Genomic DNA, 17,424 nt, shown 5'->3' on the forward strand with positions numbered 1-17,424 from the left:
GGGGACACCAGTGCGCGCGTTGCATTACGTCAGGTCAGGGCGAGTGACAGCGAGCGAGCGAACGAGAGAGAAAGAGAGCGGGAGGTCGCGCGCGGGGGTGGGCGGGAGGGAGGGAGGGAGAGAGAGCGAGAGAGAAAGAGAGAGAGAGAGAGGTGGAGGAACGGCGTCTCTTTACATCTGCGCATTTCTCGCGTTCGTTCAGGGGAAAACTCCAAAACAAGCAACATGGCGGACCCGAGCAACGAGCCCGCATCGTCGAGCGGTGTCGCGGAGCAGGTAGCCGCGACGGCGGCGGCCGTCGCGGCCCCGTTGCGCGAGGAGCACGACAAGCCCGAGGACTTCCACGAGCCCGACAAGAAGCGGCGCCGGACGGCGCGCGCCGACGACGCCGCGAAGACCGAGCAGAAGTTGGAGCACCGTCTGGGCGGCATCCTCTGCTGCGCAGTATGCCTCGATCTGCCTCGCGCGGCCGTCTATCAGGTAGGTCGGCCCCCCCTTCCCCACCTCCTTCTCCACCACCTCCTCCTCCCCCTGCCGCCGCTTCCACCTTCTTCTCCGCCCTCCTAACGCGGTGAGGCCTGTGTATGCCTGGCGTAACGAGCAGCTCTCGTTATCGGCGAGATAAATAGAAACTGGCCCGTCCTCCCTCGAATTCGCGACGTCCGGGATAGCCCGCGAATCGAGACGCGACGTGCGGCGACCCCGCTCCCCCTCCCCCGTCCCGCGATGGCAGTCCATCGACCTGTTCGCGACTCCGAGGCCTCCCCCGAGTTTTAGACGACGCTCGCGGACGTCGTCCTGTCTTCGTTTAACCCTCGGTGAGAGACGAGGACGGGATGACGTCGGCGGGCGTCGCGAGAGTCAAGTGGAACGTGAGCCCCGGGAGGCGCGTTCGCGTCCGCGCCGACGACCTTCGAATGCCGCCGGACATCTGTTGCGGAAACGCACGCTCGCCTTTAATTCAGGGAGAAGGACGGTTTTTTCCGCACACGCCACCCGTAAACGCACGGGATTTGCCCTGCTCCGCTCGCGGCGGATCGCATCTTCACCTCCGCCAACTTTATCCCTCCACCGAAAGTTCTTTCTCTTTCTCTCTCCGTTTTCCATCTTTCGCTTCTCCTTCTTCTTCTGCTTCTTTCGCTGCGACAAGTCTGTCGGAGGCCTCGCGACCTAGGTGCGGGACTAACGAATCGCCTCTGTTCAATAGTTGCATATATATATTGCTTTTTTTTTCTTCTATTTTGTTAAGGCTCGCGTCCACGACGCTACAACTTGGCCCGAGTCCTAGTTTCGAGAGATGCGTAGCCAATCAACTTGCAGCTTTTACAGATTAGATGCAAGTTGATTGGCTACGCATCTCTCGAAACTGGGACTCGGGCCAAGTTCTAGCGTCGTGAGCACAGGCCTCTACGACAGTCCAGATTAGAGATGGGTGATGTTGGAAAAAGGAATCGATGCAGAAGTAATCGATAACCAAAAATAACGATTTTTGCTAATCGATTATTAGTGAAAAACATGGATAATAATCAATGTTCTTCAATTTCTTCTATCTAATATGAAATTTATAATAGACTCTTCATATTTATCTTATAAATATGCGGTTTGTATTGCATAAATTCTGTAGACTTTTCCTTATTTGAAAACATAGATTCATACTGAAGCGGTGGCTAGAAGAAGAACAAAGAATCTAAGCGCAGAAAGTTTACGTAGCACGAGCACACTTGTATAATTCTACTAATAATTTAAGAGACACCGTAGCGTACATGAGTGAGATCAGTAACCGGGGTTGGTGAAAAAGACCCTAAAATAAAGTAGCCAGTTAGGGCCAGTTTCACAAACGTCGTTTAACCGCTAACCCATGGTTAATTGATCCTCTGTCTCTTCTTGGATAACAAGATAGAGAAAGATAGGAAGTCGACTGAACTCTGGTTAACAGTTAACCGACGTTTGTGAAACTGGACCTTAGTAACTTCGAGTAAAAAGAAAACTATCGATGCAGCGATTAATCGCATTTCAAAATATCGATGCAATAATCGATGTTGCAGTAAAAAAGAGGATCGAGCATCGATGCATCGAGTGAAAATCGCCCATCACTAGTCCAGGGGCTCGACTCTTGAATTTATTCGAAGGAGAAACGTATGCGAAAATTCTGCTCTCACAGAAAAGTTGCAAGTTGATTGGCTATTCGCGTGGCTTCAACCAATCGACTTTCAACTTTTCTGTCAGAGCAGAATGATCGTATACGTTTCTTCTTGGAATGATTTCGAGAATCGGGTCCCAGATGCGAGTCGTGATGCAACGTGTGCATCTCAGCACCAGACCTCTCCTCTCACGTTTCTCCCTTCCACCTGCAATAATGTTCAAAATGCATACGCCGAAAAGAAAAAACGAGAGACATAGTAGTAGATAGTAAGAATAATCGTATAGCCCCCCCGCCCCCTTCTCATAAACTGAGCTTTACGTACACAGGTCGAATAATGAGTTTGTCCGTTGAGACACAAGACGAGACATGTTAAGTTTTCCGCAGGTAGGTGACTTATATTTTTTTCCTTACACTAGAGAAGATAATGTGTTTCGCCGTGGCGGTGTCCATCGGCGGATCTCTGCGTGGACAAGAACTGGTATGATACACGAGAGAGAGAGAGAGAGAGAGAGAGAGAGAGAGAGAGAGAGAGAGAGAGAGAGAGAGAGAGAGAGAGAGAGAGAGGGAGCAACTTCCCTTTGCAAAATAAACTCACTTGATCGACTTGATATATTGAAAGTGTGAGACGCGTGCGTGCGCACAATCTTTGCCACGAGAGACCGGACATCCGATTTACCCCGAGGGCCTCTTTCGCCGACCTCGGTTAGATTAACCGACGGTTAAAGTTTGCGGAGTGGCCAACGGATTCTCCAATGGACACGATTATCCTTCGCCTCTACTTTCCCGTTGGCATCCTGCGAATTTTAACCGTCGGTTAATCTAACCGAGACCGGTGAGGGAGGCCCGAAGGGCCCGTTTCACAAACGTCGGTTAACCGTTAATCAGAGTTCAGTCGACTCCCTATCTTTTTCCATCTTACTACTTGAGAAGAGACGGAGACTCAATTAACCTTCGGTCAGCAGTTAGCCGATGTTTGCGAAACTGACCCGAAAGGCCCGCGTCCACAACGCCAGATACCTGGTCCAAGTTTCAGTTTCGCGAAATGCGTAGCCAGTCAACTTGCAACCTTTATGGAACGGCCGCAGGTTGATTGGCTACGCACTTCTCGAAACTGGGACCTGGACCAGGCTCTGGCATCGTGGACTCCTCAGGAAAGGAGCACTCCATCCCGATGCTACGTAAAAAGTTACACGCGGAATTTCCTACACGTGCGCACCCGGTAACACTTTCGCAGCTGTTTACACTTGGCCCTTTGTCATAACCGCGCGGTGTCGCTTCAACCGCTGCAGAGAGAGAGATATATATATATAAGCAAAACACCTCAGAACATCCCCAGACACAGAATGTAAGGCAGCATTCTGGACTTGTGTGTGTGCATGCAGCTACCCATAGCTCTTTTAGAACGTTGATCGCAAGAGGGGTCGCGCGGTGAAGCTGATTGTAGATGTTCTCCAGGAAAAAAGAAAAACCTCTCCCTCCCCCCCTTCCCCGCCCCCCGTCGGTCCCGTTAATCTTTCATCTCGATACACGCCTTCCCTTTAGAGTTACTGACGCGCGAGAGATGCACGGCGTGAAGGGATTTATAATAACTATTGTAACACAGCACGCGAGAGGTTGTATCTGTGCCTACTCTGATGCTTCTTAATGTTAAAAGGAAGGAAGAAACGAGAAACGGACGATGCGTGTAAACTCACGAGTGCAGGACGCACGTAGACGCTTTCGTTTGTGACTTATCCATTGTATATTGTTTCAGTTTGTAACTCTCCACAATACGTCCCGCTACACTGCCCCTCCTTCCTCTTCTTTTAACACAGAACCCATTTTTATGAAGAACGGAATGTCCGTTTCCGTGGAGTAGCGGGCTCCCCGGAGGCCCGGTGTTCACTTAGTAGCTCTCTATTAAATCGGTTATAGATAAAATAGTCAAGTACTTAAGATCCTAGATCTCCGTAGTTGCTTAGTGTATAATATAATAATGATACTTGGACCTTACGAAACGCTATGTTTTACTGTAAGAGACTAACGAGTGGCAGGGACAATATTCGGAGCACAATGAGAATATAAAAGGCCTTATTGTTAGATTAATGCGACACCGATTGCCCACGAGTTATAGTCAACAGCGAGAGAGTGAGAGTGAGGGAGAGAAAGCGAATATACAGAAGCAAAAGAGACAAGAGAGAAATGATCTGTATAAACTGTATGGTGCAAGAAGACAAAAATAAATATTCTTAAAGGTTATTAGTTAGTTATTTCGCATAAAACACCCCCTTTTCACTTGTCCCACCTGTCATCATCCCCGTCTCTTCCCGTCTGTCATCGATATGCTGTTTTGGCACCGTTAAAAGTGACTCCTCTAGAGACCACTCGCGTTAGTTTTAATTAATAAAACAGAACAATCTCGACAAGTGCATCTGTGATTAATGAGTATCCGTACGATTTTGTGTTTCAGGTTTAAACGCCAAAGTGATGGTAATATACATGGCATTAATTTTTTCGTTCTATTTGGGTTCTATTTGCGATGCCGGGGGTTCCGTAGTGTGTGCTCGCGCGAACGAACAATGCGAAGCAAGGAACGGAAGCTACGCGTAACGAAACGTTGCAATAAGACGGGGAGAAAAGGGACTCGTATCTTAGTTGTCAACATAAAATTTTTACAACGTCGGCTACCGTTTGCCGCGAGGAGCCGTTAAAATTTGTAATTTTTTTTTTTTAGAGAGTTGCGCGCACGTCTTGAATAATGCATTCATTTGTAAAACGTGTAACGCACGGGAGCTAGGTGTTTAGTCTTCTTGTATGAGAAAAAGAGAAATGAACGAAAGTTTAACGAGACGCAAGAACGTTAATAATACATGCTGCAATGATGTTCACAGTGTGCTAATGGACACTTGATGTGTGCTGGTTGCTTCACTCATGTCCTCGCAGATGCCAGGCTGCGGGACGAGATGGCAACGTGTCCCAACTGCAGAATCGAAATCAGCAAAACCACCGCGTCACGAAATCTGGCAGTTGAAAAAGCCGTGTCCGAGTTACCCGCCGAATGTCAATATTGCGCGAAGGAGTTCCCGCGAAATTCCTTAGAGCACCACGAGGAGGCTATGTGCGAGGAAAGGTAAATCCGTAAGGCAAAAACTTGCAATCTCGCGCCGCTTCCGGTTTTCTCGTTCAACATCTGACTAATGCAATTGATCTCTCTGCAATGTAATTACAGGTGGACCGCGCGAGTAGTAGTAGAAGGCAATTATTTATGCGCACACAAACATAACGTCCCTAAAGTCTTGCAAAAATTTAACACGCGCCCCGCGAATTAGAAACATATATGTCCTATGTAAAGTTTTTTACGCCATGCTCTCCTTGCTACGCGACCTGTACTTCTGTATGCGTGTGCTCATCCAATATCTAATTACTTGTACAGGATATCTAGTTGCAAATATAGTAGAATCGGTTGTCCGTGGCGAGGCCCGAATCACGAGATCCCGGAGCACGAGGGCCACTGCGCTCATCCTCATCGTACGGGCGCGGACGTGATGGAGGCTTTGCGCGAGATTGACGCCCGCACCTTGGAAGAACGTAGGCTCTATGACAATGTCTTTGATCTTTTGTCCTACGAGAAAATCACGTTCAACGGTCTGTATCAATTGTTAAGCGTTATTATAAGCGTTAGGCAGACATATTGAAATAATCTGTAGTCTACTAGAGAGAAAATGTTTCTTTTCCTCGCAGCAACGGAGATTACAATCGTATAAATAACTCTTTTGGGTCACGACGTTAACTTTAGCTCACTTGACTTGCCTCTTTATCGTATCTTCTCTTCCTTTCATAGCTACAGACGACGTTCGAAGGATCTACCGATTATCTGTAAAATTTTATCATTTGTAGACTTACAGATGAAGCCGTATCGTACTGACGAGTTTATTCATAAACTATTTTACGAAACCTCACGATTTGGTGCTTTCAACAACCAATGGGTGGTCAAGGCCAGGATCAACAGTAATCAACGCGATCCTACTCAAAGTTCAGAGCGAGACATAACTTACCAAGTACGAAAAACCGTATGTCTTAATAATTTCAGAAAGAGCTTTAAGCAACATGCATTCGTATACGTGCGCGTGCACACGCGAGTTAAGAGTAAAGATTATTGAAATATAAAATACGATGCGCGCACACACACGCACACTGCGATCTAAGTATGAAAATGTATGTTTCGTAGCTGATACTAAAGACAAAAACCACTTATCCGCTACCAGTTTATTACTTGATCTTGAAAGGCCCGTTTGGCGATATGAAAGTCCACCCGAGAATTCACAGATTCGAGTTCACCGAGCAGGAAAACGAGAGTCCGTATTTTACTTTGCCGCTACCGGACACGGCGGAGTGCAATAGACTTCTCGCTGCTAAGGCCATCAGTTTTAGGTAAAGGACCGATCTTAGAACGCGATCGAGCTACTGCAGTTACTTTATTACAATATAATACACGATGAGTGTAACTCATATGTACAACGTGTAATTTTTCGTTTGCAGACTAATAATGTTCCTGGCGTCTAAGTAGCTTACAACGATAATATCTATTGTCAAGATTTTGTCACAAATGGAGTCGATCGACGTGACCTTCTAGATGTAATGACAAATAAAAGTATAGAGATCACAGAGATTTATAATCGTTTACAGTAGCGATATTGATCATGGTAATGATAACGCTAACGAAAAGAGAAGGAGAAGCTGATATCATTGTAATGTGTAAAAGTACATGTTGACCGAGATACATATGTATAAAATTAATACGACGCGACATCTGTCTCCGCAAGGAGCACGATACTATAAAAGTATTGGAAAAATTAGGTTGAATTATATTTCTCTTTTACATCAAACTTTTACATTAAAAAACAGGAAAAAAAAGAAGCTAAAGACTAGACAGTAGTTTATGTAGATTATTGTTAGATGATAAATTATTGTATTATTGTACCAATTGTGCAATGTGCTTGTACCCCCAAGGTCAAGCTAAATGATCAGTATCGCTTAGATAATATTAATTTAATACACACATACCCCTGTCCACGAAGAGCCTATCGTTTCTTCTTTTATTTAAATGAATAAAACGCTATCGATGTAAAATTCCGAATAAAAGTTGTAATTGTAATAAGACTAAAACTATTTTATTATACATCCAATTCACATTGATGTAGCGTTAAGTTGTTTTTGCACACCGAAGAACGACGTTTTTACGGTAATTCTTACGGATCCCCTAATTTCTGCGCACATCTTTATATCTCAAGTGACGCGTGTGTGGCACATTAGAAACTTCCCGTTGCAGCCTACGAGATTGCCGTACCCTAAAGAGCTAGATGTTAATCATTATAATTCCGCCAAGTTGATGAAGGTATTGTTGCTCGTTTTCGGACCGTTTGTATTGTTCGGCGGAAAGATCAGTGGATTCAAATTATTCTCGAGTTGGCTGCAACTGAGCCTGCGATACTTTGGCACGGCCAACCTGGAGTTGGGCTCCGAGCAGCCGGTCAACCAGTAAGACGTCACCCTGCCCTTTCCCTTCAACTCCACCTCCCCTCTAAGCTCGAGATCGAACGTCCCGAACTTGTCCAAGATACTCTTCGTCGCCTCGGAGACGTGTATTCTCAAAGCTGCGAGACACAAATTAAGTAGAGTTACTTAATCTTGATTTTTATCCCGCTATGTAGAATTCAAGTAACGGAAATTCAATGTTTAAGGCTCTAGATTTTTGTGAGTTTTCTCTCTCAATTGTCATTATCACTCTCGAATACAGGATTTGTTTCTTACGAAGACCGGAGGATTCCATTCGAGACGCGGTGTTCACGGTGTCGCCGAAGAGACAATAGTGCGGCATCTTTTGACCCACCACCCCGGCGCAAACCGGACCGCTGTGCACGCCGATCCGCACGCTCAGCTGAGTGTTTTGCTTGTGCATTATGGTGAACGACCTGACGGCATCCAATATCGCCAGGGCCATCAGTCCAATCTCTCTCGCGTGTTCGTCGCCGTTTCTCTCCGGTAGGCCAGACGCTACCATATACGCGTCTCCTATAGTTTCCACCTGCGAATCGGCCTCAAGATAATTTACTTTCCCCAAATCTGCCCAGAGTCCGTTATTAATTAGAATTAGTCACTACTCTGGCGCTACTTCTTTCTCCTCGAACGAATTAATTATTTACGCGCTTAGTCTACTTTGTTACACGTCTACCTTGTAAACGTCGTAGAATCCGATAATACTGTCAAAGGTACTGTACAAGTCGTTCAGAAAGTCGACGACTTCCATAGGCGTGCTTTGCGCGCATAGAGCCGTGAAACCGACGATATCGCTGAAGTAGATGGTGACGCATTCGAACTGCTCCGGCTGCACTATCTCCCCGGCCATCAGCTGACCGGCGACCTGCCTTTAAAAATTCGCTCTGTTAAAAAATGGGCGCAAACGCCAAAGAGCTCGGCAAAGCGACGGTTAACGATTCCGATACCTCGGAAGCACTTGATACAGCAGTTCCTCGCTGCGACGCTTTTCCAAGCTCAACTGCTCGGTCTTCTCCTCGACGAGAGCCTCCAGATTATTGGCGTATTGCTCCATCCGCCGTAGCAAATCGTCCATTAAATTCTCGCAATATGCTCTAAAATGCGGCCGCAACTTTTGTAGCCTACTTATATTTTATACTTTGTGTAATATTTATTTATATAACGATTAAGCTTCTAATCGACCATGGATGGCGATGTTTTTAACACAGGGTGGAGGGAAGGGAACGGGGATACTTAAAAATCGCGTTTCGATAGTGCTGCGTACAACCGACAATCCGTACCGGTGCGCAGTTCACAAAAGTCGAAAATATATTCCCGGATTAAAGATGGGAGTACCTCATGATTCCTCGTATCGTGCCGCGAATCGCGTGGAAGCTGGGCCGTTCCTCAGGTACTTCGTGCCAGCATCTTTCCATCAACGACAGCAAGTCCGGCGGACAATCCTTCGGCGTGACTTCCGGTCTCAGGGGGGGATTTTCCGACGCTGACACCCTGTTCACGATCTTTGCAGCAAAGACATCGTTGTGATAAAGAAATCGCGCTAAAATTAGAATTAATAGAGGGATGAAACTGATCGCACCTCTTGCGCCGTCATAATAGTCCTGGCTACCTCGTACGGACCACCGCGAACCACTATCTCCTCCAGGATAATTGCGAAGCTGTAAACGTCGCCCTTCTGCGTCGCCGCGCTACCGGGCGTTACCGTTACTGGCAAGAGTTCCGGGGAGATCCAAAGTAATTCTGCAAAGTAAAAGTGAGGCATTGATGGCTTTTCAATTGTCTCCTGTTACAACTCACTGGTGTAATAGCTCTCGTCCATAATCAAGTCGGAGGGCGTGGTGAGAGTCTTGAGGCCGAAGTCCGAGATTTTTAGTACAAAGCGACCATCGATTAGACAATTACACGAATGTAACTTTCCATGAGTGGAAACCTCGCTGGCATGAAGATAGGACATACCCTGTAAGGAAGAAATCTCTTTATCGCTTACACGTCAAGCTTAAATGTCCCAGATAGCACAAGACATTCCTATGAATATTGTAAGAATATTCTTCAAGAATATTTGGAATACAGCCCCGGTGGTCGAGCTGGCTAAGACGCCCGTCACGGATTGCAGGGAGGTCCCAGGTTCGAATCCTGGTTGGGGTAATATTTTTCGCAATAAAATTAATTTACAGGACGGGGAAAATGGGGGGAGGTGGGGATTGAATGCTAAAATATAGCATCAGAAAAATGCGAATTGCATTTGAAAAATAATCATCGAATCGAATACGTGAATCCGCTGACGACAATATTTCCACGTGTATGATAAACTGCGTTATGTCCGGAAAAGAAATCGACGCGTAGTACTAATGTGGAAAGAAACGGTATATAGATTCACGATTTTCAGAAAGATTTAAGATTTGCAAGTTGGGCTACCTACATCTTGCCTTAAGTGACCCACATTGGCGTGTTAACCATATATTGTTTAGTTTAAGAAAATATTTATTCTACACTGGCTCTAACACTGAAAAAAGCTCTCGGCAACACGTCTTAATCTTTTCGCTATGGGAACGGGTGTTTGTCTTCTTCGATCGGCGATCGAACGCTTGGCTCGACTCGGGTCGCACGTGCGCGCTGATCTATCGCTCGCGGCTGAGCATTGTCGCTATCGCTCTATTCGGATCAGCTGATCGCGCGGTAGCGTCGGATCTTACAATATGGTATAATCACTGATTTCGACGAAAATATTCATAGAACTATGTGTGCTATCTGTGGTGTGACGTACCAATAATTAACATTGTACCAATAGATACAATCGAGTCATACAAAAACAGCTAAACGTATCGAGACGTTTTTAAGAACTTAAGAGAAGCACAACTTCTGCACCTGTCTCTACCTTGACGATGTCGTGGATCAAGGACATCCGAAAGTTCCAATCCAGCTTAATCGCTTCGTTTTCCAGGACATCCTTCAACGATCCTCGGGGGCAGTATTCGGTAAGGATTAAAACAGTTGGCAATGGCGAACAGAGGCACGCTCCGACAAATCTAGCGAGCAGGTCAATTTATTAATAAACCGCAGTAGTTTAAAGTTGCGCCAACGATAGCACGGTGTTAAAGACTTTATGCTATAAAATTCATAAGGCTCTGATGTCAAATCACAATTCGAAGGAATAAAAGATACAAGAGCCAAGACAGGATGTTAGTGTTTAAATAATTTTAATAATGGGGATTCATATTTGAAGCTGCGTTGTAAGACTGACAGATGTCTTTTAGACATGGGTGTTGTATGGGAATCTTCTACTACTGAAAGACACGTACCTCACGGTGTTCTCCGACGTAACGTCCCTGACCTGCTTGATTTCCCAGAGCAGCTTCTTCGTCACGTCGACCACTTTCTTCTTCGTGATCTTCTTGATGGCCACTCTCTCGCCCTTGTATATCCCGATGGTGGTGAAGACCGTCGTAGGCGGCAGGGAATCGCAACTGGTCTGCGAACCGCGACGTATTCTCTGTTCCAATCCGTAATTCTACGATTAAATAATAAATGAAATTAATTAAACTCTCGTCGCTCTCCATTCACGTTGCGCGCAATCGTAATTTGTCGCTCACATTTGCGTCGGACATCGCTTGGTGCAGATTGATCTTCGACGAGAACTGTTTCCCAACTTCCAGGAGCAACTCCTCGGGTCTTACGCGCCAGGACATGTTATTGAGATCAGCGGACAACCGTAAATGCCTGTGCAAAACATTTTGTCGTGTGTCAGTACAACTCTATATTAAAACACGCTCTGACAAGTCTAGCGACCCTAGGGGAAAAAATTTCTATAAATAACTACAAAAGATTGACTTGAAATAGAAATTTGTAGAAATTTTTATATCTTCGTTGAAACATGTATTTTGTTAACTAATGAGAATATTCTTATAAGTCGCCAGCAGTAATTAGCGACATCAGAGATTTTTACTGACCGTATCTGCAATTTTAATGATACAGGAAATTTATTGCGAAAAATATTACCTCAGCCAGGATTTGAACCTGGACTTTCCTACACTCTAGGCGTCTCAACCGATTCGACCACCGAGGCATATGATGTTATGCCAGTGCTTTTACCACTGATATTTTTCATTTCTTTTATTTTATGTATATTTTACATGCTTACTGTTTGTGCTATACAAAACTCGGACCAAGTGTACGATTCGATAAATCGCGTCGTGCGTACCTGTATAAAAGACACGCGGCTGTAATCGCAGCGAGCAGAAACACAGCGAGAGCTATGCCCGTGTAAGCCACAAACGTGTAAGCTTCTCTCCTCGACGTGCAATACGGATCGTTTCCTAAAAAACCGCACTCCGGGATATCAGGCGGCGGTCCTTCCCTGCCTCCCGGCCAGTGGATCTTCTTGCCAGTCATAGGAATGTACTCTCGAGTTAGTCCCAAGTAATGAGCGACCACTTCGAATCTGCAAAATACCATATCTTTTATCTTTGATGATTTGCGCGATATTTTATCAACATGTAGCGTCAATAATATTTTAGACCGGCTGAATTGATCTTCACTTCGTATTGCGTTTTTATGAAATTTCTTTAATTTTCTTTAATGTTGAAATAAGCTTCTTCCTTGATATACCAAGATGATCTACGACACCGTCCAATTTAGAAAAGAATGCTATCCAGACAACATGCGTGTCTAAACGACGTCTTAAAAGAAGAAAGCAAATCTATTTCGGAATAGCACCTAATTTCGGAACACTTAAATTTTTCTCGTGTTAGCGGTCTCGTATAATGTCAAATTTTGATCAGCATCATAGATGAAAACTCTTTGTCACCAACATTAAAATATGTGACGAGAAAACTAAGTGTTCCGAAATAGATGCTGTTTTGAAATAGGTTTCTAAAAGCACAAAAATGATAAAACGTCATAAATATGTCTAGAATTACATGTCTCAAGAAACGTTTTAGAGTTGTCTTGAAGATGTCTTTCTGAAAATTTTACGAGACGTCCCCGAAAGATTAAGACGTCTAAAAGATGTTTTTAAGACGACATAATGTTGTCTGAGATAGTTTCCGAGCCGACTATTCATCGTAACTTTGCAATTTGCGAAACGCTTCTTGAACATTACGTCGAACGAAATGCATGAATTTAAAATGACCTTCCGGTAATGGGATCTAAATCAAGGATGCTGTAATCCGCGTCACGATCTCCATTGTCGTCTATCCTGACGTGACCCGTAATACCCATGAAGTCTCGGTCCCACATTCTCCTCGTTATAGATATGCCGTCCTTGATGTCGCCTCCCTCGGCCAGGGTCTCGTTCAGCGCGATCCCTAACAAGTAAACACCGTCGTAAAATGCTCCGACGAAGAAATTCACCTGCGGAGAAAACGAAGAAGTTCATTTCACTCGCTTCGATCGATCTCCCAGATTGATAATTGTTCTTGACTTCAGGATGCTCATTTTAATTGGACCTTACCTCTTCGCCCTCCGAAAATGTGTAATTGTAATCAGTTTGTGCGCGTTGCCTGACGCTTTCAGCGAAATCCTGAAACCGTGGGGTGGTCGGCTGAAGGAGGGACACCCTCAGCAACGCCTCGTAAGCCTTCCTGGCCTTGCCGTCGTCCTCGTCCCCGACCCCCCAGTCGTGATCACCCCAGTAGGGACCCTTAAAGTCGGTTTGATCGATTTAACATTGATGGGGAAGTGTCACGCGTGATATAGTTTTATCGCCACGTTGATGTACGGCGGGTTTGCAGTATTCTTTTCTCACGTTTTATGACCTTACATGAAATATCTCGACGTCGAAAAAAACCCAGTCTCCCCTCGTCATGCCCAGTTCGTGAGCGGCCAGCATAAATTTCCTAACCAGCGTTCCACGAACGCTGAGTATCACAACTGTTAAAAAATAAACGGTTTTCATGCTGTGCACATACAGCTATGCAATTTTGCGTGCGATGGCCCTGAGTCTTCCGGGACACACTACAAGCATAAAACAAGAGCGATCACTCACTTCTCGCGTACATACTCGCGTCACGCAGGTAAAGGTGATACGATTCGTCCTCGGAATTCCCGTCCAGCTCCCTCACGAATTTCAGGAGCCCGTCCTTACGCAGACCGTACTCCAGATTCTTCCCTACCGTCAACGAGAACAAGTCCGACCTGTCCAGTATCAGCGCCACGTGGGACCAACCGAACTTCTTGAACACGCTGGCGAAAACGAGCCGCAATCGGCACTGGCAGTACGACATCCTCGTTAAAGTGGGGTACTTGCTCTTGTCTTTGAAAATCCCCTTCGAGAAGAAGGCGAGAGATAGTGTTATAAGGGCGCGTCCGTTGCCGTGAAAGAATCGTTACGAGAAAAGAATCTGGACTCTATCGTGAGACTTAAACTTTTGTCAAGACAGTATTGCAGAAAACGTCACGTCAATATGTGTATAATTTATGAAAGTCTACAAGTTAAAAAGAAACAGATAATTAGGCGAGATACGATAATAATTATTATGAGAAACTGAGGAAACTTGTGACGTATATACAGCGTTATTATAATCCCGAGCTTAATGAGTTTCTCGAGAGGGGGTGAGGTGACATTATACAAGAGTATTTATCGGTCCCGGACCGCCCTCCGTCGTTAATTAGCGCACAGCTAATTCTGATATTAATGCTGCGATGTTAAAAAAATATAAAATGTCAAACTGTTACAAATACTTAAGAATGCACAGCCTACAGCAATTACAGAATAAAAAGAGAAGAGATTTAACAAGACTTTCGCTTCTTACCGACGTTTCGTTCTTCCACTTATGGATCCTCCCAAGCATACCGGATGTGACTGACAGTTCGCCCTCCGAGGGAGGCTTGGTTTCGCAAGAAAGCGACAATCATGTTTCACATAATTTAATATCAACCTTGACACAATGCGACTTAATATCAGAGCGTACGACGCGACATGAAAATAGAACGTTAGCAAAAGGGATGCTAAAGGGGAGATTAATCGAAATTAACGCAAGTTCACGAATTTAAAGTTATTTGCGCAAACCTCTGCTCGAGTGGTCTTCAAGGGTCGTTGCGAGATTAATTAATGTCAGATGCCGCGTTACGCGAGCGTTTACGGTAAGTTAGTCGCGCGGGCAAAACGTACGCCGGGGCTGATAATCGAACTCTGATACCTGCGGCGCGAAAGTAAGTGCCACCTACTTGATCACCCATGCCGGTGATAATTGGGTTGTTCCAGTAGGCCGCGAGACGTGCCACCGGCTCCAGGGCGAAGGCGCAGGCCGGCCCGATAAAAGCGATCACGTTGTCCCGGAAATGCATGTCCGCCGCTAAACCGGGTGCTCTCGCCCCGCTGCAGGTCGGATAGCTGAGCAATTCGAACGTTCATCGTTAAACGTCCGACAGTCTCTCAAGTATCGCGATTAAGTTAAAACTAATGTTGTTATTAGGATTTATTGTCAACTATGAGGCAAGAAATCTGTTTCCCAGCTTCCTCTTCCCCAGCCCTTTCCTCTTTAACAGAACTAGAAACCGTAATTATTATATTGGAAACAAACCCTGGCTATGTATTAAGGAATTAGACCGTTGTAAAAGTTGGGAAAAATAGAATTTTCTGTACTATGTTAAAATGTATGTACACATATATGTCCATTTTTTATTTCTATTGTATTATTAGAAATTTTTTGTGACCAGAAAATCAGATTAACAACTGTAATCGTATTCTTGTGATAACTAAAAGATTTTTCAACCAGACTTCATATGTACGTTCTCCATCTTGTCATGAAGTGGATTTTCAGAAACATTAACAAGGTAAAAAATTCACCTTGTCCGTGAAAATTTGAAAGTTTATTATTTTCTCATTTCAAAATGTTTGCTATGCAAATAAATAACTATATATGAAGAAAGGAAAGAGATTTTATACTTCTTTTATTACTAGGAGCTGGATTTTCTTTTCTTTTTTAAATCGACAACTGCAATATTTTTTTATACCTCTGTACGATACGTGAAGTTTTTTAATATCGACACACGTGAATGTTTACGGTTTTATCTGATCGTTAAACGAAAATTCTGCGCTTATTTCTCGAATCGTTACAGCGGTTCTACTCCTGCGCGCGTTAATGTAGAAAATGTACAACCCCGTATTAAATATGGAAATATATGCACGGTTAATATCAATCTGTGAAAACGCACAAAGTGGACTTGTGATGGATCGCATGTATCATGTATTAAAGCGCAAACATAATACGATTAGATTACTAGGGGTTGATGCGAGAGGGATACGTCCTCTCCTTCCACCCCTCCCTCTCTCTCTCGCTCTCTCTCTCTTTCGCGTGCAGCTGCACGTGACGCACGTACGACAGCCACGTCCTTGAAGGGCAAAATGCGCGTTTCGGTGCGAATATCCCGCGTACGCGCAATTAGCGACGAATAGCAACAATAATCACGGCGCATTCGAACGCGTAGGGAGCGGGACGCGCCGCGCGAGCAACAGCTCGAGATAATGGCGCATTAATTGTACCCGATGAATGGCCAATGATTGAATTCCCATCGATCTACGCTAATTGAAAATGTTGGGAATGCGGCGCGGCGCGGCGCGCAGAAATGCCGCGCCTCGGCCGTTCTCCAACGAGTGTTTACAATGACAATGCGGCCGGTTGGGAGAACCCGGTTCCCCGGTTCGCGAATTTAATTGCCGCGAAAAAGAATTTAATTGCCACACATCGTCCGCGCACGAAACTGTCAATGGTCCAGAGTGAACGTTGAAATTTTCGCCGGGCGTTAATTCATTGCCGAAATAAGCAGCGATAATTGTAAATAACCGCGACGATAGATGACACGTAATTGTCGATGAAATTTTCACCGGAGATTAATCCGTTAGAAAAATAATTTTAATTAAATATCTGTCGTTACGAAGACGCGACTTTTGGCGCTTATCCGAAATGGTGATTGCAACGACGCGTAGTAATCCACGCTCAACAAACAATGTAATTATCAACGACGTTTTGTCGAGGATTAATTTATTATAAGACCGTTTCGCATCGCAGTTAATTAAATGGTGTTATAAAAACATTTCATCGCCACTGCTAAAATGATAATTGCAACAGCGTGTAATTCAACGCACGATGTCTAATTATCGGCGAGTTGTTGGAATTTTTGGAGGATTAATTCATTAAAACGGCGAATACTTCACATCGCGATTAATTAAATGCCGTTATAAAGACTAGACGTTTCGTTGCCGCTACGAAACTGATGATTACAACGACGTGTAATACACGCTCAACAGACAACGTGTAATTATCAACGAGTTGTTGGAGTTTTTTTCTTAGGGGATTAATTCATTAAAAGAATGACTACTTTAGATCGCAGGTAATTAAGTGCCGTTGTAAAGACTCGACATTTCGTCGCCGCTGTCGAAATGGTGATTGCAACGGCGCGCAATTCACGCTCAACGTGTAATTATTAACGAATTACTGAAATTTTCGCCGGGGATTAATTCATTAGGAGAGACGAGCCGGTCTGCATCGCGATTAATTAAGTGCCGCTACGAAGACGCGACACCGTTTCGGTGTCATCGTTGAAATAGTGATTAAGTACAACCATGTGCAATCCCCGCGAAACAGATGATATTACACCACGTAACGTAGACATAGGCGCGGCGGTACATACTCCGTGTATGCATACGAATACGTTCCATGCGACGTGTACACGGAGAGAAATGGATGATCGATATAGCGAGTGTCGTACGTAAAAATAATTCTCTCTCTCTCTCTCTCTCTCTCTCT

At 44.8% G+C, this 17,424-nt stretch overlaps 2 protein-coding genes across 5 annotated transcripts in view; one reads left to right on the forward strand and one right to left on the reverse strand.

Moving 5' to 3' along the window:
- The window catches only part of LOC105564327 (cysteine and histidine-rich protein 1 homolog), a 12,584-nt gene extending 5,307 nt beyond the window's left edge, over positions 1-7,277 (forward strand). Inside the window, 7 exon segments of the mRNA XM_012016625.1 lie at positions 203-212; positions 214-480; positions 5,014-5,252; positions 5,556-5,767; positions 6,020-6,180; positions 6,351-6,553; positions 6,662-7,277. Of these exon segments, the coding sequence (XP_011872015.1) occupies positions 203-212; positions 214-480; positions 5,014-5,252; positions 5,556-5,767; positions 6,020-6,180; positions 6,351-6,553; positions 6,662-6,689 (1,120 nt within the window). The 3' untranslated portion in view covers positions 6,690-7,277.
- LOC105564326 (atrial natriuretic peptide receptor 1) overlaps positions 7,248-17,424 on the reverse strand; it is an 18,895-nt gene continuing 8,718 nt past the window's right edge. For 2 of the 4 annotated variants that reach the window (XM_012016624.1, XM_012016621.1), the window contains 17 exons: positions 14,843-15,008; positions 14,428-14,502; positions 13,662-13,941; positions 13,437-13,546; positions 13,128-13,316; positions 12,807-13,027; positions 11,877-12,116; positions 11,269-11,395; positions 10,978-11,186; positions 10,554-10,704; positions 9,476-9,635; positions 9,258-9,418; positions 9,014-9,180; positions 8,626-8,772; positions 8,355-8,547; positions 7,934-8,207; positions 7,248-7,776 (listed from right to left, as the gene is read on the reverse strand). In XM_012016624.1, the coding sequence (XP_011872014.1) occupies positions 7,493-7,776; positions 7,934-8,207; positions 8,355-8,547; positions 8,626-8,772; positions 9,014-9,180; positions 9,258-9,418; positions 9,476-9,635; positions 10,554-10,704; positions 10,978-11,186; positions 11,269-11,395; positions 11,877-12,116; positions 12,807-13,027; positions 13,128-13,316; positions 13,437-13,546; positions 13,662-13,941; positions 14,428-14,502; positions 14,843-14,962 (3,108 nt within the window). In that variant the 5' untranslated portion in view covers positions 14,963-15,008 and the 3' untranslated portion in view covers positions 7,248-7,492. The remainder of the gene's footprint in view (positions 7,777-7,933; positions 8,208-8,354; positions 8,548-8,625; positions 8,773-9,013; positions 9,181-9,257; positions 9,419-9,475; positions 9,636-10,553; positions 10,705-10,977; positions 11,187-11,268; positions 11,396-11,876; positions 12,117-12,806; positions 13,028-13,127; positions 13,317-13,436; positions 13,547-13,661; positions 13,942-14,427; positions 14,503-14,842; positions 15,009-17,424) is intronic. The other 2 variants (XM_012016622.1, XM_012016623.1) reach the window with 2 other exon arrangements.

This window comes from Vollenhovia emeryi, unplaced genomic scaffold (assembly GCF_000949405.1).
Source record: "Vollenhovia emeryi isolate VEMERY1.0 unplaced genomic scaffold, V.emery_V1.0 DF939166.1, whole genome shotgun sequence".
Classification (NCBI taxonomy): Eukaryota; Metazoa; Arthropoda; class Insecta; order Hymenoptera; family Formicidae; genus Vollenhovia; species Vollenhovia emeryi.